At 39.7% G+C, this 26160-nt stretch overlaps 1 protein-coding gene across 6 annotated transcripts in view; it reads right to left on the reverse strand.

Moving 5' to 3' along the window:
* Positions 1 to 26160, reverse strand: part of LRCH1 (leucine rich repeats and calponin homology domain containing 1) — a 190933-nt gene that overhangs the window by 35049 nt on the left and 129724 nt on the right. For 4 of the 6 annotated variants that reach the window (XR_009536810.1, XM_060129316.1, XM_060129315.1 and 1 more), the window contains exons 5-16: positions 25816 to 25952; positions 24901 to 25028; positions 24664 to 24801; positions 23637 to 23700; positions 20412 to 20517; positions 17895 to 18022; positions 13846 to 13913; positions 12032 to 12118; positions 7692 to 7781; positions 7554 to 7590; positions 3186 to 3239; positions 2378 to 2450 (exon numbers count right to left, since the gene is read on the reverse strand). Coding sequence is in view for 5 of the 6 variants with exons in the window: in XM_060129316.1 (XP_059985299.1) it covers positions 2378 to 2450; positions 3186 to 3239; positions 7554 to 7590; positions 7692 to 7781; positions 12032 to 12118; positions 13846 to 13913; positions 17895 to 18022; positions 20412 to 20517; positions 23637 to 23700; positions 24664 to 24801; positions 24901 to 25028; positions 25816 to 25952 (1110 nt within the window). In the remaining variant the exon portion in view is untranslated. The remainder of the gene's footprint in view (positions 1 to 2377; positions 2451 to 3185; positions 3240 to 7553; positions 7591 to 7691; positions 7782 to 12031; positions 12119 to 13845; positions 13914 to 17894; positions 18023 to 20411; positions 20518 to 23636; positions 23701 to 24663; positions 24802 to 24900; positions 25029 to 25815; positions 25953 to 26160) is intronic. The other 2 variants (XM_060129319.1, XM_060129317.1) reach the window with 1 other exon arrangement.

Genomic DNA, 26160 nt, shown 5'->3' on the forward strand with positions numbered 1-26160 from the left:
TAAATTGGTCATTTATGAAATAACATCTCTTTTTTTTTTTTTTTGGACTACCTATCCATATAGTAATTTTTGATGTTTAGGAAATATCTATACATTTTTTATTCAGTCATAAGGCAGGGCCAGTAAAATATAGGGACATGATTCTAGTAATGCATATTTGGATATATACAGTTGTCTTTCTTGGGAGGAAAACACAGAAGATAAAATTTCTTTTGAAGAAAACTATTAGTCTACTTTAAGAATCTAAGTTTCTATTCCCACTTGCTAATTTGAGCAGTCTGTTTTTATTTTTAACACAGAAATCACATGAATTCATAGACTTAACTTGAAAATAAAAATTAAATCACTTTTTAAAGTTCCAAAGCTACTCAATCAAAAATAATTTCTCTCTTTTGTAGTCATGTGATCTTCAATTAAGATTAGTGGGTATATTATTTTCTAGAAAATGTGAAAAATACATACTGTAATATTTTAAAGTCACTAAATAAAAATTTTAAAATTCCCAATACATGATGCTAGTTTCATAACGTTCCAACATGCCAACTGACGCTCCTGAAGAAAAACCAGCATTACTTACGACACCCAAACTCCACAAAGCTTCCTACAACTGGTACAGTTCCAGCACTGGTTCGTCAGCATTATAGAAAGGTTGGAAGCTAGGAAAGGAAATTATCTTTGTTTCCTGCTACTCAGAATAAATGCTTCATTCATTTTTCACCACCACAAAGAGTCTGAAACGGTTCAACAGTGTGGGTATGAGGTTGATAAGTTGAGTTTGGACCCCATAAAAAGAACTGAAAAAGTCACGGAGACAATTTTGCAACTAAATTGCAAAGATGCACATTCAAAAGAATATTATTCTTTGGAGATTCATTCAACTTTTGATTTGCTCAATTATAAGTTTTGTTTTGTTTTGTTTTCTTTGCGGTACGCGGGCCTCTCACTGTTGTGGCCCCTCCCCTTGCGGAGCACAGGCTCCGGATGCGCAGGCTCAGCGGCCATGGCTCACGGGCCCAGCCGCTCCGCGGCATGTGGGATCTTCCCGGACCGGGGCACGAACCTGTGTCCCCTTCATCGGCAGGTGGACTCTCAACCACTACGCCACCAGGGAAGCCCCTAAGATATTTTTAAATTGTGTATAAGTGCCTGTAAGGGATAGGAGAAAGTCTGTAGCCCAACATGAAGTCCTCAGTGTATAGAGAACATTCCTGGCAGATCATCATTCAAGGCATGGAAGCCTCCATTCCTCCCAGCACAATCTGAGACCTTGGAAATGGAGGCCCGACCCAGATCTGGCTGCATACTCTCAGCTCCATGAATGGTGAGGCCAGCCATTTGAGTCCTATTTCATGCACAATTTGGTTCTCCATAAAACACCTCCTAACCCTTGCCACACCCAAGCATCTTCTCAAATGGCTTTGTCTCACAGCCCATTCAAAACGCCAGGAAGCCATTACACCTGGCCACATGTTACCCACCAATCAACTTTCTCCAAAAACGAAGAAACATTCCTTTATAAAAGAACCATCTTCGTTTTTTTCTATGGGTACCCTTTTTCAAAATATACACATGTCTAACTTCAACTGTTACCAAATGCTTTATTAAAAAACCCAAGAACATATGAGTTCTTTACTACCTTTTGCTTACAGCGTCCGAGTCCTTTCTTAGCACTTACTGAAAAGCATTAGCAGTGAGTGTATGCAAAAGACTTAAGAATCAAAAATATTAAAACAAAGAAGCACCTAAAAGAAGGCAGATAGTGCTAGAACTTTAAGTACGTGGAGAAATCAGAAGAACCAAATTTTTCTATACATAGTCCTTTTTAAAATCAGCAGTCGTTTTGCACATTGCTATAATTTACATTTGTGAATATACTAAGTTAAAATAAAGTAGGTAATATAAGCAGAAATGCTCTTAAAAATGTCTCCTGACCACTCATGTGAGTCTTAGAATGACCACCCTGTCACATGAGTAAATACACAGTCCTTACGAAGGCCCAGAGAGCAAATGAGGGGTGTCTCAGAAAAGAGTCACCAGCCTTAATTTAGCAAGGTACCAGGAACCACCGGGGCAAAGGGGTGGCAATTTTATCAACAGAATATTTCTTTCCCACTTACACGTCCCAACATCTTTTTCTCTTTGCTCTGATTCAAAAGAAGGTAAGATAATCTATTACTGATAACATGGCGTTAATAGGTGATTCACGACCCCAAGGCTCGAAAATATGGCCTCCCCACGCTGTAGTGGGGTTCTGATGCCAGGACTCAAACTCACCAGAGTTGACAAGGCTGCTCACACTATAATGTATGCATTTAAAAGGCTAAAGAGAAACTCCTGAGCTGTTCACACGTGCAAGAACACGAAGGTTTCAATTTACCTGATCGAGGCTTCAGGCCAAACAGAGCTGTGCTGGTGTTGGTAGGAGAGATGGCAGGGGAGTTCTCTCTCATCTGTGGTGTTAGAAGGAAAGGACATTTTTTAAAGAACTGGAGCAGAACTCTGCATGCCTCTCTAAGATCAAGGATTATAATAAAACCACGACCTCCTTGCATTTGCTGCCGTGAGGAAGTCCTGACTAAAAAATGACAATTGATGCATCTTCACATTGCTGATGCTTTAAGTGGTAGAATCGACATAATGTTGTTTTGGGGGGAGATCTGTCCAATTGTTTATGTGCTCATTATAAAAACAGTTCATAGTTGTGTGATACCGGCAATCCCTTTCTGCTCACGAATAGATGCGTGCATTCAGGTGCAGGCACTGACACACACAAGCACTCACTCACATCCACCTCACAGAGGGCACATCTGATAAAGAATTTCGTAACACAACGAGATGAGAAAACAGGTAACACTGAACAGATGTCTCAGCTATAGGGAAACCACGCACTGAATCACTTATAGATAACGAGACATTCTAAATGTTGCCCACATGAGCTATTTTCACTTCGTTTTCTATAAAAATGTTCCCACATTTGGTCTTCAAAATATGTCTTATAAAATGAGTCTTTAATTATGGATAGGGCTGGATCGGGCTATGAGAGCTAATGAGAGACTCCCTCAGAGATTCTGCAATACAATTAACTCATGAATCATCACGGTCTCAGATTGTAGATTTCTGTACAAGATATTCCAATTCAGTCTTCACAAAATACCTCAGCTTTCATTAATCTTCAGGAAACTTACCTCATTGGGAGAATACTCGCTCCCATTACTCTGTAATGTTAGATCATTTTGCACCTTAAGGAAGAAAAGAAATGCATGGTACGTTCCATCAGATTATAAAATGAGTGAGGCAAGAACTGAGTTTTTCTAACTTCCATCATATCCCTGGCACACAGGGAAATAATACGCTGAATTAATTAATTAGTAGTTAAGTAGGCCACACTTACATTTTCTAAAAACATGCAACTATATTCACAGAAAAATACCACTGAAATATCACACAAACTAAGAAAAGGGATTTCCCAGAGCAAAGCGCTCAGCCCAAAGTACCTGTGAACTTCAGCTTTCCTTGCTAGGTTACTGAGCAACCTGCAGGCTCCCACCTGCTGGGAGCATAAGGGTTTTTATAAATGGTCCAAGGCAGTAGTTCCCAAATACACAGAATCTCATTGGGAGCTTTTTAATAAATATACATACCCGGACCTAGGAAAATCCTGCGCTGTCAATTCAGCATCGGTTTGCTTTGTCAACCAATGGGGAACTCGATAGTTTATTTTACCCAGATCTGCCTTCTTTATAAGGTAATCAAGAACCCCGCAGAGGGAATTCCCTAGCAGTCCAGTGGTTAGGACTCCACGATTTCACTACTGAAGGCCCGGGTTTGATCCCTGGTCGTGGAACTAAGATCCCATAAGCCGGGTGGCACAGCCAAAGAAAAAAGCATTGATCCAAAAAAATTTGGTGATAGCTAATATAAACATCTTCATATATGTCACCAAACTAGTATAAATTTCAGATGTCTGTTCCTATTCCTGTTGCTGAGGAGTGCTATTAAAAAATATTCCCAACTGTGACAAATCCAAGGGAATAACGTATTTTTAGAACAAACAGTCATTCATTTCCCTACTCAGTTAAATGTCTGAACTGCTAACAAGTAACTTGCAGGTTTGATTCTCTCTGTAAGAAACTCATTCCTCTAATTTTCCCTGTTGTCCCCACAGCATCCTTCCCTATTGGATATTACTTATGTATGAGAGTATAATTTGCAATTCTTCCTGAATGGTTTCCATTGCTACCCAAACTTGATGTGGACAGTCATCTAAAGTGTGTTAAAAGTCAGATAATGTGATGTGCTGACAATTACAAACCATTTCATAATCTTGGCCTCACTTATCTAACTGGGCACCAGCCTATCCCTCAGTGTTTCTGTCCGGTTCATGCTCTGTGCTGATTCAACCATGGCCAAGCTGCCTCCTGGGACCGATCCAAATCCTAGCTGCCCCCCAAATCTAGGTTTATTTCCCTTTCCTTAACCTCTTATCCTTTCCCCAGTCTCACAGAGCACCTAAAACACTCAGGATTATGAACTCTCTCATATTCTTCTCTAAGTTTTCTCAATATCTAAGCCTTCTTTCCTCCACAATTTTTAAAATGCCTTAAAAGTGAGGGCAGGGCTTCCCTGGTGGCACAGTGGTAGAGAGTCCGCCTGCCAATGCAGGGGACACGGGTTCGTGCCCCGGTCCGGGAAGATCCCACATGCCGCGGAGCGGCTGGGCCCGTGAGCCATGGCCGCTGAGCCTGCGTGTCCGGAGCCTGTGCTCCGCAACGGGAGAGGCCACAACAGTGAGAGGCCCGCGTATCGCAAAAAAAAAAAAAAAAAGTGAGGGCAACTTCATCTTCTTCCTATCCCAGTCTTCGACACCCCAAACAAGGCTGAATCCAGCACAGGGACTCAACAAATACTGGCTAACTGATTCAAGACTATTGTAAAGATACTGCTTTCTTCCTGAATAAGATGGAAGAGAGAACATAAAAATCACCCAACCATAAAGGAGGGTCCCACTTAAGTCCCACATAACCATCGGCACTGGCCTTGCTAATCTACCACTTTCTTTTCCTCCTCCTTGTGACTTCTTTCTTCCACCAGAGCCAGCAATTCCTCTCCCTTTTTAAAATCATGTGGACAGAGAATTGCCCAAAGAAGGAAGACAATGTGTAAGAATTCCTTACACTGAACGTGACTCCTCATTCAACCAAAAAGGGGGAAGAAAACTATTAACATTGTAAATCAGACACGGAATGGAGATCTTTTTTCCTAGAGGCTTGGTGTCTGCCTGATACTCCTGAAATCATGCACACAGGAGGGCATCTATTCTACTGGAATCAAAAGTGGGTCTGCAGCAGGATTCTAACATGGTCTCCAAGTACCTCTTCACTGACTGATTGTTAATTGCAAGGGGAAAATAGAATACTTAGATGGTGGAGAAATCAGATTCTACCTCGATTGGGTAATCAAATTAATGTCACCAGTGAAGCACAGATGTACACAATGTGCCTCCAAATGTGGTACCTGAGAAGGACACCGCACCACCTGCGCAGCATCCCAAACGAGAATGCAGGGACTCAATCTAATCATGAAGAAACATGAGGGACTTCTGTCCCACAAAATAAGGGGCAGTTCATTTTACAAAAAGAGGAGCACTATATTCTTCAAAATTTTAAGGTCATAAAAAATCAAAGAAAGGTTATGGAAATGTTCCAGAATAAAGCAAACTATATAGTTACCTGACAATTATTGCCTCTAGACTGGATCCTACACTGAAGAGGAAAAAGTGCTATGAAAGACATCATTAGATCAACCTAAATATTTGGAATATGGATAGCAGATTAGATGAAAATATTTTATCACTGTAAATTTATGAAGGTGATAACTGAAATGGGGTTATATAGGATAAAATCCCTATTCTTAGGAAAGGTACACCGAAATGTTTAGAGAAAAGGACTATGATACACAAAACTTTTCCTCCAATTTTCAGAAACAGAACTATGTGTGTGGAGGAAGAGAGAGATACTGCAAATGTGTTAAAATGTTACTCACAGGTAAATCGGGGTGCAAGGTTATAATTTTTTACAACCTTTTGTAGACTCTTGTAATTTTTAATAAACCTTTTATAAATTTTAAATTATTTCCAAATAAAAAGCTAAAACTAAAAGTGAGTCTGTACAGAATCAAAAGCAGCATGTCGCTAAAGAAGAGCCTGTGGAAATGGGCCCAGGGCAGCCTTCACGTAAGAGGCTTCCTGATGTCCCACTACTGGGTCATTCAGTGATGCCTCCACCTGGGGAAGAGGGAGTGCAATGATTCTAAGGACCACACTGATGACAATCACAGAGCAGAGTAACAGTAACAGCTAAGTTAAGTGTCCTGGGTTACAAGATTGATCCCAATTTATAGAAAATAAAGGTGAAGTTAGAAAGGTAGCCCACAGGAGCTCACAGTTAGCAAGTCTTTGAGATAGGGCCGAAACTTAACATAATTCCAAGTCACTACACTCAACTATGAAGCCACGCTCTCTGGGAACATGGGTTTTTCGATTACAGTTCTTTTCCTCATTTAACACAGAGACTTAGCTAGTTAAGAGTGTGAAACTGCTTTACTATGGTACGTGTCCAGACACCTCAGGGGACATAAATTGGTTGCACTGAAATTAGCCATCCTAAGCCTATTCAGTAAGAAGGGATAAAACAGGTCGTATGTAAACAATGTTTTACTCCAATGTCATTGACTCAAGCCTATCTCTCTAGGCCTGCTTCTTCGGGACCTTCCAGGCTCATCTCTAGTTAATTATGTCAAATCTGCTTTCTTTACAGACACCCAAATTTCACCGTCTGTAGCTGCCTGACCTACCTTTACTCTGTCCCCAAACCCCACCCTCCACCGGTTTCTCTTTGCTAGAGTCACTTAATCCTCCTAGGCATATCCCAAATCACTCATTCTTGTCTCTCAAGTCTTTCCTAGTTTATGTTCATCTGTGGCTGGTAAAACTTGCATCAGATGGTCCTACCTCCAGTTTTTTGGGGTTTTTTTGCGGTACGCAGGCCTCTCACTGTTCTGGCCTCTCCCGTTGTGGAGCACAGGCTCCGGACGCGCAGGCTCAGCGGCCATGGCTCACGGGCCCAGCCGCTCCACGGCATGTGAGATCTTCCCGGACCGGGGCACGAACCCGTGTCCCCTGCATCGGCAGGCGGACTCTCAACCACTGCGCCACCAGGGAAGCCCCTACCTCCAGTTTTTGACAGAGGAGGTTTCTGTGTGGGTTGTAGCTGCCAGGGCCTGACTTAAGACCGACCGCCTGACATAAAAAATTTAGAGAACTTAATGGAAACAGCCAACTCTCATCTTTAAGGGGAGGTGAGTATAACAGATAAGCAGGAAAACTAAAGAAGCCAGAACTATAAAAAAATTGAAAACTAGACCTTGAATAAATTTGAATATTGATCTCACTAATGAATGTTCCACCCCACGATACATCTCGATGACATATGGCGGCCACTCTTCTGTGGCAGAGTGCTGCACCAGAGCTCTGGTGAATGCAAGAGCAGCCTTACCTCACATTCTGGAGACGTCTCCAACTGTATCTGACCACTGTAGGAATTAGAGGGAAAAAATGATACAAAGTGGAATTTAAAGCAAAAATATTTCAATGTAAAAAGGTAAAATACATTGTTATAGAAAGGTCAACATACTTTAGTGCAGAGTCTTGTAATTCTAAGTCTTCTGCTGAGTCCACAGGGTAAAAGTTTACAACACTTCTCTCTGTAATATCTGTGCTTAATCTAAAGAGTAAGGGAAAAAAAGTGTTACCAAATGTATTAAACTTCTAATAAATTCTACTGCTTTTAGTCATATATTTAAAAGTTATGTCTATTGTTAAGATTTAATAATGAAAGGTTTATGGTAGAAATTTCAAACTACATGGTACTTCCCCGCCATGTGCCAAATACAATATAATGTAGTTTTAATATAATTTTCCATATGCTTTGGTATCAAAATCCAACTTGTTTGAAATATACTAGTAATTTCTGATAAGGTCATAATATTCATAGGTAGCACACACTAAATTTTATTCTAGAAATTTATTAGTTTACAGAAGCAAGTTGTTCTATACTATACTATACATGTACTATATTATGGTATATGTACCAAGGGCATTTGTTTTAACAGGAAGATCTCTTTGATAGACCCTAATACTCTCGATTTAAAAACTAAGAATTTATAAGCAATTTGATATGCATTTTAAATTCTGAAATTGTCTTACAGTTTCTGAATTTCTGTGATTTTAAGAGCTGAACTTTTTTTTTAAGATCTATAAAATAAGGAATTTCTATAAGTCATATACAAGTCATAAAGCTATTTTAAAAAGTAGGGATAAGTTCATATTACACATGCCCATTGAAAATGGTATCAAACCAACAGTCAGAAATCCTTAAGAAACCAACACAAAAGCAAAACAGGATAGCAATATTCAACTCAATTTTTTGATGCTAAGGTTGTGTGAAAGATAAAGCTCTAAAATTTAATCCTGTAATCAGCAGCTTGACTAACACAAAGAAATCTGGATCTAGGAAATACGAGATAAAGGAAAACCTTAATATGTACATAAACTTTTTATTACTATTATTCAAAAGCAGCTAGAAATAAGTGACCTCTTGAAGCGCGCTCTCTCTTTATTAGGACAAAAACAGGACTCTTTCTTTATCCCTATTACACTGGCGCAAAGACACGTTATTATCAAGTTAGGATTGTCGTATTATAATATCTATTTCAGGATGTACAACAAAGATCTGCAGCCGCCAAATGAGTGGATTATTGTAGGGAGGAAATTAAATCCCCATAAAGTCTTGCAACGTAAATAATTTTAAAATAGCAATCCATAAAGACGCAAGTCAGCTATCCCTTGGAAGGGTACTCAAGGCTGTTTCCTTCCACGCCCACCATGCTGACTTGCTTGACATCCTTGGCGACTCTTTGCCTCAGACCTTTCCAAGCTGGAGGGTCATCTGCAGATCCTCAGTTCATCCCACTTCTCAGGAAAGATGATGCAACTGAGGTCCGGAGCGGGGAGCCACACCTTCCAGGTCACCCCGATCTTACACTTGGTTCCAGTCCCACATTCCCTGGCCGCTGCCATTTCCATCAAACAAGGCTGTTCTTTCTCAATTTGGGGCTCACATCGTAATCTCGAATTTGTAAGAAAAGTTTATTGGAAAAGTAATACGAAATGTAGAGATACGAAAACAATATAAAGTTTGAGCCCAAGTGGGGCCTTCTCTCTGTCACACCGTGTCTTCTAGGCTCTGTCCTGGACTCACATTCCCTTCCCATTGATATGCTTGCCCTTGGGAACCTCATCCCCTTACACTACTTCTGTTAGAGCAGCACCTTATGAAAGTAACTTTTAAACCTAAGTCTCGAAGCCCCAGACCTAAACGTCTAGCCGCTGAATGGACGTTGTCACATTGCCACCTTGGATTTTACTCAGCAGGTCCTAAACTGACCCCAACATCCTCCTCCTAAAAACCTGCCGTTCCTCTTGGTTCCCCATCTCAGATGGAGACATGAGGGGTCAGGTCTAAAACACCTTGGACTGTTTGTTCCCTCCCACCTTCACCATCCACTTCAAACAATCACCAGAGAACTACCACCGTACCTACCACTGTGTATCTACAATATTTAAAAGTATAAAGAAAAGTAGTAATTTAGAAATACCCACAGAAAAAAATCCACCTTAATGTATTTCTTTCTAGTTTTAATTTTTCCTAAGCTTCTTATACAACTGGGACCTAATTCTATTTATATCGTTGGGATCAAACTTTATGCATTTTTTATTCTATTTATATCACTGTGATCAAACGTTATGCTTTTTTAATACTTTTTAAAGTTAACATTATATAATGAGCAATCTAAGATATAGTGGATTAAAAAACATTTTATTAGTCATATATTCCATCTTAATAATGACCAAAATTTAAGTATCTCCAAATTCTTAGATCATTTCCTTTTTTGCAAATATTTTGCTATTAAAAGTGCCTCTCCCCTCACAATTGCTGTTCATATCTCCTTGTCCCTTAGGATATTTTTTAGAATTAATTCAAAAGTTTTATATCTATTTTTAGACTATGGCTACAAACTACAAGGATGTCTTCTGGAGTGGTTCTGCCTGTTTACCTTTCCACCAGCAGTTCATTTATTATTTCAAATCTTCACAACACTAAAAGATAAGTACTTATAGCCCGTCTTATAGATGAGAAAACTGGGGTACAGAGAAGTTATATAACTTACCCAGATTCACTGGTATTAGAGCTGGGTTTGCAACCAGTATCTGGTTGATTAAGGTATGTTCTTCTCCATCAATGCTATTTCCACATTCCTTATCATTTCTCTCTCTCTCTCTCTCTCCCTCTCTCTCTCTTTTAGGATGTGAAACTCAGCTCTTTAAGGAACACACCTTGGTTAGGTGCTTACTAATAAGCCAGGCCCTGAGCCAAACATTAGGGAGAATTAACCACATGAATAATCATATTTTTAAACCATCATCACCTCCCCCTACATATAAAAGAAAGTCTCAGCTCCTCCACACAGCATTCGAAGTCACGCCTGCATCACACCCAAAGGTCTCTCTGGTGAGTCTCAGTCCTGGCTTCACATCAGGAGCACTGGTAGAACTTTGAAAAAATAAAAATGGCCAGACCCCCGGCGCCACAGGTGGTGTCAGGCAGAGTGTCTGTGTCCTGAAACTTCTACAAATGATACTGAAGCAGAGCCAGCACGGAGATCACCTTTTCTGCCTGAGATTTTCCAAGCTTGCTCCATTCTTTCTGACCTCTGTACCTTTGCCTAAGCTTTTAATTCAATCCAGAATTTGCTTTCTCCTTGAAAATGCCAGCTATTAAAGGCCCAGGTAAAATACTCCAACCTCCAGGAAGGTCAGCCAAGCCACGCTCCCTTCTCCATCTGGGGTCGGGATCCCCTTCATTTCAAGCACTTAAATCAATGACACGTATACATCACTACTCAAAGCAATGTCTATTACTATAGTTTATGTTCCTAGAAGGAAGAGCTGTGTCTCGTTCATCTTTACATCCCCCAAGGTGCACACTGGAGATCTTTCCGTGCTCTAAGCACTCAGCTAATGTCTGCAGAATGGAAATGCTTTTCAAATCAATTGCTAAAGATTTCCAGCCATACCCAACCCGAGCTAGAACTAGTCTTTTAGAGTCAGACAACGGAGTTGGTGTACTCTCACTGGCACTCTGGGATTCACTCATCACCCTGTTCATAAATTCCCAGAGTGTGGTGTGATTTCCACGCTCACCATATTATCAATACAAGACCACATTATCTTCATGTTTAAATTCCCAGGATCCCTGAATAGTTTACCAGGGATAAGCTTCGGATCTATTTCTCTATTAGTACGGTAGTTATTACCTGATACCAGGTATGCTGCTTTACTGAAAAATATTTTGTCTGTGGGAATTCCGTTATCCTCAGCTAAGAAACCAAAAAATATACCTATATATAAAGTGCTTATTATTGATAAAGACTAATTCAATTCAAAAATTATCTCGTCACCCAAATCTTTAGAAATACATGATTTAGTTAACATATATTTGGCACCATCAGAAATAAATATGGTAGTTCTTGATAAACCAAGTCTTTCCTTTTTGGAAACTCTCTTATATTTCTCTATTCCAGGGGTTTAAACTTCAAGCTATATAAAATATGCAATTTGACTGTATTTCTGTTGTCTAAGAATTATAAAAAAATTGCCCTATGAATTCCACGAAGGGCGAATGAATTTCATGAAGGGATGGAAAAGCGGGGAACTGCTCTCAGTCCCTCCAGAAGTTTGACTCTTACTTACGGATCTCGGGAAAACAGGCAGTTAAAATGACTTTTCTTTGTTAGTGGTTAGTGCTAAGCCCATACTGTGTGTATAAATATCTTAGAAACTGAGATAATGTACTCAATAAATTAGTGTACATTACTGACACCTGAAACCTGGGCCAAGGAAAGACACACATACCTGTTGGGATCTTGCAGCAAATCCACTGCTTCTCTCAGCTGTTCAATCATTGCTATATTCATGTCCTGGTCTTTGGATGAACTTATTCTGCAACATGAAACCAAGCTTTAGACTGAAAATGATCACTAGAACATGAATAGCACCTAGGTTCTTAAGAACAAACTTATAAACATCCATCTGACACCGCAAAAATGATTTTTGACAAACTCAACATTTTAGCGAGGATGTGTCAGTACCCTGCGGGGTGGGCTGCCAGAGTGTAGCAGAAAGAGCTGCTGGGTGGGAGGAGCCAGCTAGGCTGTAAGGCAGCTCACACGAAGTCTCAGTGCCCGTGGGCAGTGCTCACCTGTAAAATCAGGGCAATGGACTGGCTGGGTAGTTCTCACGCTGTACTTTCCTGAGCCTGAGGGGTATCCACAGGGGTGCTCAGCTACGGCGGGTCCGCACTACTTCCAATTCCAGTTCAACCAGCCTGGCTCAGTTTTTATTGCTTTCATACAATATGGGACTTCAGTGTGGGATTCTGGTTCCCAGGCCAGGCTCGTTAAGCAGCAAAATCACCTAATGGTGCTTAAAAAAATATGCCGGGTCTGATACTCCTAAGTCGATCTGTCTGGGGCTTGGACATTTTCTTAATCAGATGATACTGATTTTACAGGCAGGGTTGGGAACAATAGATATAAGCTTGAGAATGGGGTTTCCAAAGCTTTACACAGTTTAAAAACTCTTTCCCTATAAAATCCTTTTCCCTATAATTCTATGATCAAGCTAGTTCTCCTCGGCATCACAGAAATACATCCAACAAATAGCTGGTTATACTGGACAGTGATTTGAAAGGAACTCTGCAATATTTTTCAAGGCCAAGAGAGATCTGCTCACGGTTACTGCTTTCCATTGCAGAATATAAGCCAATGTCTTTCTGTAAGTGGAGAAACTTTTAAACAATGGAGTAAATTCTCACTAAGGGGAAAACCCTCATGAGGTTTAATGGACGGTCCAGGCCTACACGCCAGATCATGGAAAACAAAATCCTGGGAACCAAAAACCTACCCTCTGCCATATGGTCCAAACTCAATCCCCCTGAGTGGCAAACCAGTAAAGTGGTTTACCGTCTTGTTAGATGGAGCACTCATGCCCTCCTGTGTAAATCTTTATATGCGATAGAGTAGAAGCGCTGTCCATCTGGTACGAGATCCCAGCCCTCTGTAACCCTGGGGCAAGATAATCAATCTCCCTGTGCCTCAGTTTTGTCATCGGTGAAGTGAGGGATAACAATAGGACTTACAGGATGGTTGTAAAGAGGAAATGAGTTACTACCTGTGAAGTATTTAGGACACTGCCTGGCACGTGGTATTTCATAACTGTTAGCTATTACAATTATTAGACTTAAGACCAAGACATTGAGGTCTATGGTTTTCTCAGATCTTGAACTTGAAGACTCTGGGGAAAGAAGTGGGAACAGGACCACGTATCACTTTAGGTCCAGTTGTCGGTTTGTTCAGAGAAAGGAAAGTAAGCTAGAATCTCTAGTCTAGAAATTCTATCTAATTTCCTGAATCACATTCTACCCACAGCCTCAAATCAGATAAAACTCAAGGCCAAGGAACAGGTATGACCTGGCACGGTATGGCCCCAATACTATGACAGTAAGCATAAGATAGAGGAAAACTTGCAACTTCTGAGCAATATCGTTGAGTAAGGTATCAGCTTGCTCAAAGAAAAGCGGACCAAAATTCTCTCAGGACAAGGCTGCCATTCTGCCTTCAACATGAACTTTACAGGACGGTGGCTCGTCACCAGCCTTCGGTACTCACATCCCCCCGGATGGCCAGTGTGCGTCCTCTTCTATCCGTAACAGTTCTTCACAGGTCTCAGTCCTTTCCTGTGGACAGAACACATGGGTCTTCTGAGAGCCACTGGCTGTAACAGTCAACAGTCTAAACCCGCCCTCATCCATATTCACAACAGCCGAAAGGTGGAAACAACCCAAGTGTCCATGAATGGATGAATGGAGAAAATGTGGTCTATACGTACAATGGAATATCATTCAGCCTTAAAAAGGACGGAAATTCTAACACATGTTACAACGTAGATGAACCCTGAGGACATTATGCTAAGTGAAATAAGTGAGTCACAGGAAGAAAAATACTGTATGATTCCACTTACACGAGGCTCCTAGAATAGTCAAATTCATAAAGACAGAAAGAAGAATGGTAGTTGCCAGAGGAGAGCGGGGAGGGGATTGGGAAGTTATGGTTTAATGGCGAAAGAGTGTCAGTTTTACAAGATGAAAGAGTTTTGGAGATGGAGTACACAACATTGTTTTGGTCACACAACAATGTGAATGTACTTACCATTGAACTGTATACTTAAAAAATGGCTAAGATGGTAAGTTTTTATGCTGTATGTATTTTGCCACAATTAAAAATAAGATAAAATTTTAAAAAAGAAGAAAAGAAAACCTGGCCGAGGACTACAATACCTGTTAACTTAGAAAAGAGTCAGAAATGCAAAGCTTAACTCCATTCATGATTGCCCTCTTAGCACCTCCTGAGGCTGACGGATACCTCAGCTGGGCTTGTCAGTCACATGAGAATGTGCATTCTGATGTTGGTGAGAGAAGCAGTGTGTGTGTGTGTGTGTGTGTGTGTGTGTGTGTGTGTGTGTGCGCGCGTGCACGCGCACACACACGCACCCGTGCACATGCACACTGTTAACAAAAAAGGAAGTATTAACGACAGAAAAATGCCTCAAATTGCATCTAATAGTTTTCACATGTACAACGTGCAGATTTCACTGAAATGCACCCCCCTCTTAATATCCCAAAGAAACACTGCGGTGGGAGGATTTAGAAAGGCGTGTCCCACTGTTGGAACTCCCATGCGAGTCTTTCCATCTTGATCTCTGACACAGAGAAATGCTGCTTTAACTCAGCTGACAGCTAAAACGGAAGCCATCCCCGAAGGGGCAACCATTCCCCTAGCAAGGAAGGAACAACAGGCAAAAGGACTGTTTTCTGTGTCAAAGTCCTGACACTTCATTAACGAACGCAGGCCCAGCCAATTCTCCAGATGTGTCACAGAAAATAAGTCTTTTTCTGAGGAGGTATCCAGCTGCATGATGTCAACCTCTGGCTTGAAAACCACTCAGACTTTTTCTATATAGATTATACTTTTAGTGCATTGTAAAATCAATATATAAATTACTGTGCCTCCACCCAAATGCTAGTGAAATTCATGGGTGAAAATATACTACGAGAAACAACCAAGAAAACATGTTCTTATCTCTTCCTGTTGGGTTTCAACTATAGGAGCCGTGGGTATTTCCTTCTAATTTTCAGTTTCATAATAAAAAGTAGCCAATAGTAGAAAATACACTTTTTTTCAGTATGCAAAACAGAGGTATCCTGGGTTTCTTTTGCTAAGTTAGATGGTGACACAGTGGATGCACATTATTCATGGATTCTGTATTTATATAAAATCTATGTGTCACCCCAAAACCAATACTCGTGGTGCTTTTGCAGATACACGCAGAGGTGGTGAAAAACTGGAGTTCCCAACCCCAAAATGCACTTCCCAGCTGAGGCTGAACAAGGTAGCAAGCGACCTGCTTTCTTGTTTCAGCTCTCAGACTGTAAAAAAGCGTCCTTTTCAGAGCCTGTTTAGTATCACATTTTCACAGTTTTGTGCCTTTCGTTGGTGATTTTGCTGTTTAAAATGCCCCCTAGCATAGTACTGAAGTGCTGTCTTATCCTAAGCACAAGAAGGCTATTATATGTTACTGTACCTTACAGAGAAAACACCTGCGTTAGGTAAGCTTCCTTCCCGCATGAGTTACGGGGCTGCTGGCCGCAGGTTCAGTGTTAACACGCTAACAGTACATATTAAATAGGGTGTCTTGAGACAGAAATACACATAAAACCAGGTTATGTACTGACCAGTTGACAAAAATGTGTGACCAGAGGCTCGTAGGAACCTAACCCTGTATCTCCCGTGGGAGCAACAGTTCAGGATTGGATAATTCAGTGTTTGAGGAAACTATCAAATAGAACTGCTGTGAATAAGGATCCACTGTAGTTACAAAAGCACAAGATGCTTACTCAGTGGAGAGAAAACAGGACTGTATAAAACACAGAACTCTTGATCGTCGAGGACTGAGTAGTTCAGCACACTGGCTGGCAGTCAAACACACTCTCACAGACTTTCAAAGTGATGCAAGTCAAGGGTAAAATAGGCCTGAATTGAAGCGTACAGCTTTTAGTTGTAGATTTATGTTTTATTTTATTGGTAGCGTGCTTCTCCACTTGCCAACAGAAGCCTCTCGTAGGAGTGGGCGCTCAGGAAACATTTGCCGTAGATTTCTACAACCCATTGGCTCCCCTAAGATTCTACACCACAGGACCCACGCTGCAGAGCAGCCATTCCCACGGAGCCCTGTGCATCCTGAAATCGCTAAATCTAGAAGAATCTGCTTTTTTGAAACAACATGTTTTATTTTACTAATCACTTTAATTGCTTTCCTTCAAGGCTTCCATCTTTACTTTAGACCCTCAACTTCAGATAAACTCTTCATAAAAGAAAGACAAAAGCCCAATTTTCCATGTTTTGCTGACAGACTTGTCTCAGAGCTGACAGACAGGCATCAAATCTGGGAGAGCCTTGTGAGAACCACTGGCTGGAGAGTCACAGAATGAGGTTTTTACTTTCAGAAAATGTCTGGCAGCAGCAGGGGCGGGACGCTGGCTGCTCAGCTGGGGTAGGAGGGACTCATGCTGTCCTAAGAATAAGCAATGATAAAGGCTCCACTGAAGTCATGTCAGTGGGGGTGGAGGACAGAGAGGAGGCGGTGGGTGTGAGATATTTTGAAACAAGAACTGATGGATTTATGATGGATTAAATATACAGAATAAAGAATTAGGTTTTCTACAGATGTATGTCGTATGAGGGGTTCATTATCTTTGTCTTGAGTACACCAGAGTCTCCTACAGTGTACGATTCAGCTGTTTTCCTCCCATTTCCCTTGAAGGTGATGCCCAGAGACGTTAGTTGAGACAGAGCCCAGCCATCCTAACACCATCCTCAGGAAATAAGAACCAGCACCTAGAGACCCCGGGCCTGACTTTAACACAGTAAAACTCAGAGACCACTGTCTCTCACAAGCCACAAGGAACCTGAATTTCACCGAAAGGATTATCTTCGTGACCCTTGGGTGCCACGACCTGAAGCAAAAGGACTGGCAGAAACGTACCAAGGCACCTAATTGTGTCACAAAGTGGAACCTTAACTACCAGGTTTATAAAGGGCTAGTTTTTCTCTTGTTTCTGCCGCTCCTATGACGAAGGTTTGCCTGACAATTTAATGACTTCATCTAACATTTCAATACCTCAGCGCCACTACACCTGTTTATGAATGTGTCCTCAGAGTGACCCTTCTAAAAGGGAAGACATTCATTTCCAGATTTTAAAAGTCTCCATTTTTCTTCTTTTACTATGAATATACTCCCAAGAAAAACTAACGTACCTAGAATATGTTGAAAAGCATGTGAAACTTTGTTTTACCTTTTTAACTGGATGGTCATGGTAATTCTGATAACTTATACAATGCACTGACTACCAGAGAGCTGAGTCATTTCTGAATACAAAAGAAAATCACCCATATACACAGACAAACAGAGAGGTACGGATGAAAGGGACACGCTCCTAATATCGGCAAATAAACACGTCGGACTTTGAGAAGATGTTATAAAGGCCCAAGGAAGGTGGTAGCAAGCTGACATTTAAGGTGATGGATTGGTAACCTTGAACATAAATTCTAAGGCGCCAAACAGAAGTAAATAAGTTAAAAAATTATTATCCTCCACTTGCCTTAATATAGTTTATAAATTCCGAATGGAGAATGTCTGTTCCATGGGAAAATCGGTCTCTTTCTTCTCCTGAGTTCTCATTGTCACTCACAAGGGAAGGTGCTGGTTGAAATTCCTGATGAAATTCTCCTATTAGGAAAATATAGAGAGAGATAGAAAGCTTGATTTCATAAACAGATAAGCAAAACATAGATGACTGTAAAATACATCACCTAGTTTTTCAATCTTCTCCCTGACCTCTTCTGGAGGTATACGAATGACCCAAGTTTTCTCCTTCCAAAAGGATGTGAGGAAAAGGTGAAAAATGGAGGAAGAAGAGGAAGAAAAGTAAAAGAAATGGAAAACCCCAAATCAAATGAACTTAAAAGTCAAGGCCCCTATATGGCTTAGTTCCTTATGAAAGAAATGAAATTTCCTCTTATTTTTTTTAAGGAACAGAGAATAGAAAGTATAAAAGAGGGCTTTTTGTGCTCTCAGCAACGTGTGACAAGTAAGTATTTCAAACTCAAAATTCCGTAGTTACCGAACAACTACTAAATGGCAGGTAAAATACCAAACATTTGGCGGATTTAAAAAATTAGTGAATGGGACTTCCCTGGTGGTGCAGTGGTTAAGAATCTGCCTGCTAATGCAGGGGACATGGGTTCAAGCCCTGGTCCGGGAAGATCCCACATGCCGCGGAGCAACTAAGCCCATGCGCCACAACTACTGAGCCTGTGCTCTAGAGCCCGTGAGCCACAACTACTGAGCCCACGTGCCACAACTACTGAAGCCTGCATGCCTAGAGCCATGCTCCACAACAAGAGAAGCCACCGCAATGAGAAGCCTGTGCACCGCAACGAAGAGTAGCCCTCGCTCGCCGCAACTAGAGAAAAGCCTGCGTGCGGCAACAAAGACCCAACGCGGCCATAAATAAATAAATAAATACATTTATTCATTTTTTAAAAATTAGTGAACAACTGCAAGGAAGAGTGTGGGAAAGGACTAAAATAAGGACCCAAAATCATAACAACAAAAGAAGTGACTATGATGAGAGCCACATGGAGGGGAAAGCACAGAGCTCATCCAACAGGTCTGTGTTCTAGATGGTGCAGGAGAGGTGAAAGGAGGAAAAGCAGATCTCTTCTCTCTGATCTGGACACTGGGAAAGAAACAAGTAGGACCACACCACCTTCAAGGACTCCTAGCCAGCAAAAAATACCCACTTCTAGAACAGAGGGGAGAAAAACTGGTGACAAATGATATAATTCTTTTATTTTAAAATATTTGCCTAAAACACTACCTCTTATACTGCATATATTGTTACAAAGCTTATCTAAATTACTAACGTGGCAGTCATATTTTTGCATAATGTATACAGTTATAGTTGGGGACAATGTATGGTTCCAATCATCATCTCAGATAAACAAATGCTAACCTTAAAAACCTGAACAGAATAAGTGAAAGCAAACAATAGAGTGTGAGTTGGTTTAAACAGTTCTTCCGTCACTAGGGAGGTCAAGGCAAACTATTAGGGAGATAATCTGCATATTAATCTAGTTCTATACTATCCACACGTCATCAAACAGTCTCTGCCACAAATGTAAACATTACATTTTACAATTTACTTAAAAGTCACTGAATAAACAGAAGCAGTCAAATTACTGTCATAATGTTATCGAATGAGGGCTACTCACCAAGATATGAAGTGTATTACCAGGATTTTAAAGTAGGCAAGACGTAGAGTGTTTAGTGATCACCTGGTGATTATCAAAGAATCACAGGCTTTTAGAGCTACACAAAACGTTACAAATCACCTCATCCGATCATCTCATTTACAGGTGAGAGAATTAAGGTCAACTGACTTGTTCAAAGTCAAGTAGATTCCTGGGCACACATCCCAATGTCATTTCCCACCCTTGCATGTAGTTAGACGTGCCCCCTGGGCCTGTGAAAGGCCCAGCCCACGCTTTCCGCGTGGGCTGGTAAAGTTCTGTTTCTCTAGCTGGACCCTTTGAATGGGATTCCTGGAGCGAACCTCCATGCTCTTTCCCCTTTAGCTCGAAACAGATGGACTTGGAAATACAAATTAATATAAATTAAAGATGCCTGGGAGTCACTAACTCCCCTTTGGACCTACTTTGCATTGTGTTAAGTCAATGAAATTTGGGGATTTTATGTGTTACAATAGCTAGAGTTGTCTTAAACAGTATATCTACACATCAATTTTTTTTTCCAATAATGGATTTAAAGAATCTTAAATAAATCTTTAAATGAGAATAGCTCTACTATTACTAGCTACATGACCACTGGCAACTTACTTAAACTGAGACTCACCTATAGAATGGAGATGATTAGAGTATCCATGTCAGAGTTTTGAATTTTAAATGAGATGACCTTCACAGATTAGCACAGTGCCTGGGGCATATGAAATGCTCAATAAACATTAACTATTATGGTTGCCATGTTTCCGCATATTTTAAACATAGCATTTGAAACTTAAAAACAAGCTTTTTCTCCCCATCCTTCATTCTCAGACCTTTAACTGGACTAAGGCGATGGCAGGAGTCCTCCTTGATCTGTTGTTCTTCTTCCATGATATTTGACATTGGCACGTTGAGGCTAACGGTGTCTTCATCAGAAGGCTGAAAAGAAACAGGACACTGCCTCATTCAAGGGAAAAGTGTTATCAATATAGATTAAGAGAATGCTACGTGATTAAAAAAATATATACTGTGATTCTCACAAACATAATACGGAGTAAAAGACACCAAAGGACAATACCACTTATATAAGTTCAAACATGGGCATAAATAATCCATGGGGTTTGAAGTCAGGATAGCGGCTGCTCTTAGGTTAGGGGCATGGGCGCAGGATGGGGGCTTTGTGGGTGGTTGGTAAAGTTCTGTTTCTCTAACTGGGAGCTGGTAATGAGTGCGTTCACTTTGTCAAAATACGTCAAGCTAACACTCACGTACTACTCGGTACATATGTTTCGAGCTGAAATTTTTTCAGGTACCTGATGATATTTTCAAACCTAAGAGCCACAGTCAGGGCACTGAGAAGGACTGAGTAACACCTGAGAGAACAAAGAAATAACTGGAAATACACCACCATACCAGCCCTAAGTCTAATCGATCGCTTCAATAGTAATGGTGCTCTGAGATCTGACAACACAAATTTACCGAAACTATATCAAGGCTTCATGTGGCCAGTCCCAGAAAGCAGGCAGTCAGCCTCTGGGACAACATCTCATTTGTTTACAGTGCATCTTACACGCAACATCAAGCTTCAGTTTCTTTCCCTGTTTAGGCTGAGGAAGCTGCTTTAAATATATAAGAAGCTGCTTTAAATAGATAATATATAGTACTTAAAAGGAACAGGGGTTCTGTGCAGTTTTCAAAATAATGCTTCGATTTAGTAATCAGAGTTAGTTCTCCCTGGGGGTCTTGTTTCCCACACTAACTGATGAAGTTTATTCAGATAACCTATGATTCTGTCACAAATGAAATACGAAGCCTCATTTATTTTCCTATGTCTCCGTTTTAGCGTCGCTATTTCACGAAAAGCTTTTCAAAATCACAGGGATCAGGAACCTCCACAGAGCACGTTTCTGTGGCTTTGCTTCTAAACTCCTGAGGCTATAATTTTTCACAGCACAGTGTTCATTTACTTTTGGACACGTGCACAGATTGTTCAGAAACTGGCAGAAAACAAATGTACATTTCATTCGTTGCACAGCTATTCACTGAGCCTCACATTTTTTTGCTTGTTTATCTGAGTGACAAATGCTAAACCAATCAGAGTGACAAATGCTAAATCAACCAATGGCAACAGCGAGAGAAAGGAATCAGGTGTGACTTCTGAACCCCACAATGAGACGTAAGCAGGAAGCAAGACTGACTGACCACAGATAATAAAATATTTGCCAAATAAAGTGAAAATAGAAAGCTACACAGAATAATCCAGAACCCTTATCCTTGTAAAAACAAACATTTCTAGGAGGTGTTCTCAGGTAAGGAGGCCACAATGCAAGACAAAAAAAAAAAAAGCCAAAGGGAAAACGTACACACTTCATTCTGTTGAACATAATCCTTTCTGTAGTCCTTCCTTCCACCCTCCTCCCATCTTAAAAACTTATTAGCAAAATTCCAAGATATGCATCTAGTTAAAAGGAAGAAAATAAACCCTTGGCCTCCTTTTAGAATATTAGCATCCTACTTATACTAAGTGAGAACAAAAGGATAATGAAGTTCTTTGTGTAATGTTTTATTAATGAACTTAATTATCCTTAGAAGGCAGATAAAGGATAAAGCAGAGTCTGTTTTAATTTAACAGAAACTAAGCTCGGGTGAGTAATTTCTGAAACAAAGGGCTATTTCAGGGGACTTACGAGTTTTAATAAAGTTAAGGGAGTAGAATTAAATACAACTTGTAAAGCAATGTGTTGAGTATTTTCTCCCCCAGGGAATCATAGTAAACTATTCATGTAGGTTCATGAGGGTAATTTTATTTTATCGATGTTGGCCTTCTTTTTCTGCCTACTACTCTTCTTCCTTTTGAAATATTCTGTATTAGAAAGCTTTTAAGGTATCCTAGTGCTTTATGAAGTATTTTGTGGAAAATAAATTCGAATATCTTAGCTACATATTAAACCTCAAAGGCCTTAAGAGAACAGGGAAAAGGCAATTTTCCTGGACTTATATATAGTAAAAATGTGGATTTCTTAGACAGGGTAATTGACCTACTAAGTACATCTTCAAAGAGTATTACAATGTTTCAAAACTCAATAACCACAAAAACTCAGTAAGTTCCCTCAAAAAAGGAAGGCCTGACAATACATACATCCCCTACTCCAGCTATCCCTCCTAGCTCTGCTGTTCAATAAACCCCATTTAATGGTTTATTAGTGAAAGATTTTAGGGAACCTAATAGACTATAAATAAGATAACAAGTGTTCTAACTGAGCTATATATAACCACTTTACAAAGCTCCAGTGTGGGAGGCCTCTTAGCTCACAAATAACCAAACTTATATCCAATTATCTGAAAACAACACAATCTAAGAATTTCAGGAAAACAAATATTGATATAAAAATTACGGCTACTCAAAAATGCATTTCCTGTGGGTAAAATGCAATGTACATTTATAGTGGGAAGCAGCCGCATAGCACAGGGAGATCAGCTCGGGGCTCTGTGTCCACCTAGAGAGGTGGGATAGGGAGGGTGGGAGGGAGACGCTAGAGGGAGGGGATGTGGGGATATATGTATACGTATAGCTGATTCACTCTGTGATACAGCAGAAACTAACACACCATTGTAAAGCAATTATAATCCAATGACGATGTTAAAAAAATGCAATATATATTCGATTCCTTAACATTTATGCAGGCATATAACAACTTTTTCCTGAGTTACTCTGTCACTTAAAAACAAACATATTTATTAAAATGCCTTCCGGGTTCTTGCACACCACTTAGTCATTTCATAATATTTATTAAGCATGCAAGAATATTCCAGATAATGTGAGGGGTGTGGTAGGAGGGGAAGGAGATAGGGACTCTATTCTTGAGACATTTCCAAAACATTAAAGATTCAGAAAAAGCTAACAACAGTTAATATTTACATAACAGAGGATTTCAAATAACTATCACAAGCATCATCACATGTTCTCATGCAACTGCCTTTTATCCGAAAGGAGTACAGCAAATGCAGGTAGATATATCTAGAAGCACAAAAGGAAAAAAATCTGATCACGAATTTACCTCTGTGGCAGATAATCGCTTGTCTCCATTATCACTCCCAACGCCCGAGTCAGAATCCTTCTTGCTGGGTTAGATGCCATCGATATTGAATTCATTTAGAAAAAATTAAAATCACAAAGTTCACAACAAGAGACATCAACTTATATTCAAATAATGACTTTACTAAACAAATTTTTATTATTACCAAAAGACAACAAATACGCCCAGTATTGAAAGTTGTTAAGACAAGGGCCTAATGAAAATCAGATACTTGTACCGTCTAAATATGGTACAAGATAAATTCTTGGTGTTCAGAGTTTCATGGATTTATACTCTACCTGAGTGGCCTGTTCTTTGAAACAGTTAATAATTTTCTTATTTTATTGATTCTAGCATATGAAAAAGCAAAAACTACCAATTGCTTTTACCTCTTAGGTTATGAAATTTCCTAACTTTCAATAATTCTGTAAACTTTTATTCAGTGACTAAATAAATTTGATAGTATGTTTAAAACAATAAAGTAATGAATACATATTTTAAGCATTCTATAAAGGTACCATTAGGGTAGGCTGAGATTTTAAGTCACTACAGTATATTTACTTTTTTTAGTAAAAAGTTCAAGAAAGATTTCTGCAATGAAGACATTTCAAAAACAACCTGCATTTCTACAAGTGTGTTCAGTGTGAGAATTTTGTTCTCCGAAAATTCAAGGCCCAGTTTACACCCCAAAATGGCCAAGTACATGTTAAATGATTCTAAAACTTCCATTCTGAACAGGAAATGGCGAAAACTATACACAGTGCATTTTTAAAAGACAATTAAAAAAAATAAAGTCTGCATTTTTTCTTAACAATGTTCTGGAAGCATATTAAAAATTAACTTAAAAAACCATGTCTCTAACACAACATTGTAAATCAACTATGCCCCCAAAAATTTTTTTAAAAAAACAACAAAAAACCATGTCTCAGTTTGATGTGGTTGTTTTAAATGATAGGTAAAAAATACATATATTTATATTATAAATCTTATTTATAATATGTGCACACACCCATATGTTGCACTCAGGAAGGACTGATTCTTGATTAGGAGAGGGTAGTTGAAACCTGCCAAAATGTTATCAACAGCATCAATTTTCCCTTTTTTATTCCAAAAGTGTTCGAGACTCTGATGTATAAATCTGCATTGGCTGAGTGAAACAAAAGGATTTTTGGAGTTAGTTACCTGGAGCGCCTTGGCCTAAGCAAACTCTAAATGGGGGCTTCTAGCCGAGGGGGGTCACACTCACCCATCTTCCACGTGCTGGTGTAAATGTGGCCTCTCTATGGTGTGGAGATAAAGGGAGTCGGTTGTCTTAATCTGGCATGCTTGGATGCTGAGATACTTAAATATGTGCACTTTGCCCTTAGTGCAAATCTATGGAGAAATTAATTATAAATATTTTAATGGCAAAACAAAATGTAAACACTAGACATCTCACTCTGTATAATTTAGTTTTTGCATTTTCACTTTAAGTAACACGTCAACGATGACCACCAAATTTGACCTCTCCAAAACAGGTAAGATTTAGGCAATCATTTCCTCCAAATTCTATTTCAATAGAAAACCATGTTCAAGAAATTTCTAGTTTCTCTTGCACTAAACCGCAAAATTCTAAGAGAAGTACATTTAAGTATAAATAGTGTAAAACGTATATACGTCAGATAACTAACCTGGTAATGTTCCAATTCTGAAAGCATATATACTTCATTCTGTTCTCACATAGTTTAATATTTGAGCTTGAATCTTGTCTCTAAATGACTGACAATATTTTAAAATGGTTAAACTCTAGTTTCCACCTAACTTCAATGTAAGGAATCTATTACTCCTTTTGTAATCCATACACTCCATGAAAAAATTTCAAATGCATGTACAAAATGATAAACATAATAACGGAATAAGTGAAATCATCGAACATCATAATTCTGGGATTGCGGTGACCAGACAGTGAGGCAAATGGTGGTAAACAATTTTGATGTCACAGAAGACAACATACTGCGGTCAGATTCACACGAGGTTTCATTTTTTAAGAGATTGTGACTGTTTATGATCGTATCCATACATTAATTCTGCAAAATATCAACAAACCAGTTCTGCTGAGAGTTGCTTAGATGCTATTGATAGCCTATCCCCCCGGCAACAGCTTCGCTGTGAGACCCCTCACCTGTGCTGGAGGAGACTGCAAAGGGTTATTCTCAAGCAGTAATACTTGCAGCTGCTTCATCTCTCTAAAACAAATGGGAATCACGAGCACTTTATTGCAGGAAAAGTCAAACTTTACCAAGGGAAGATCTACTAGTTCTAAAAGAACAGGGGAAAAAAAAAAAAAAAAAGAAAGAAAGAAAGAAAGAAAAAAAAAACTCAGAAAGCAACAAGATTAAATGGCTAAACACATTCAAAAATTTTCTGCTTATCTGGAAATATATCATTTAGCATAATTAAAACCAAGTTGTGTATTAGGAATATAAGTTATGTATATATAATACTTTACTAAAGAGGAGAGGAAAGC

This window comes from Lagenorhynchus albirostris, chromosome 18 (genome assembly GCF_949774975.1).
Source record: "Lagenorhynchus albirostris chromosome 18, mLagAlb1.1, whole genome shotgun sequence".
Taxonomy (NCBI): Eukaryota; Metazoa; Chordata; class Mammalia; order Artiodactyla; family Delphinidae; genus Lagenorhynchus; species Lagenorhynchus albirostris.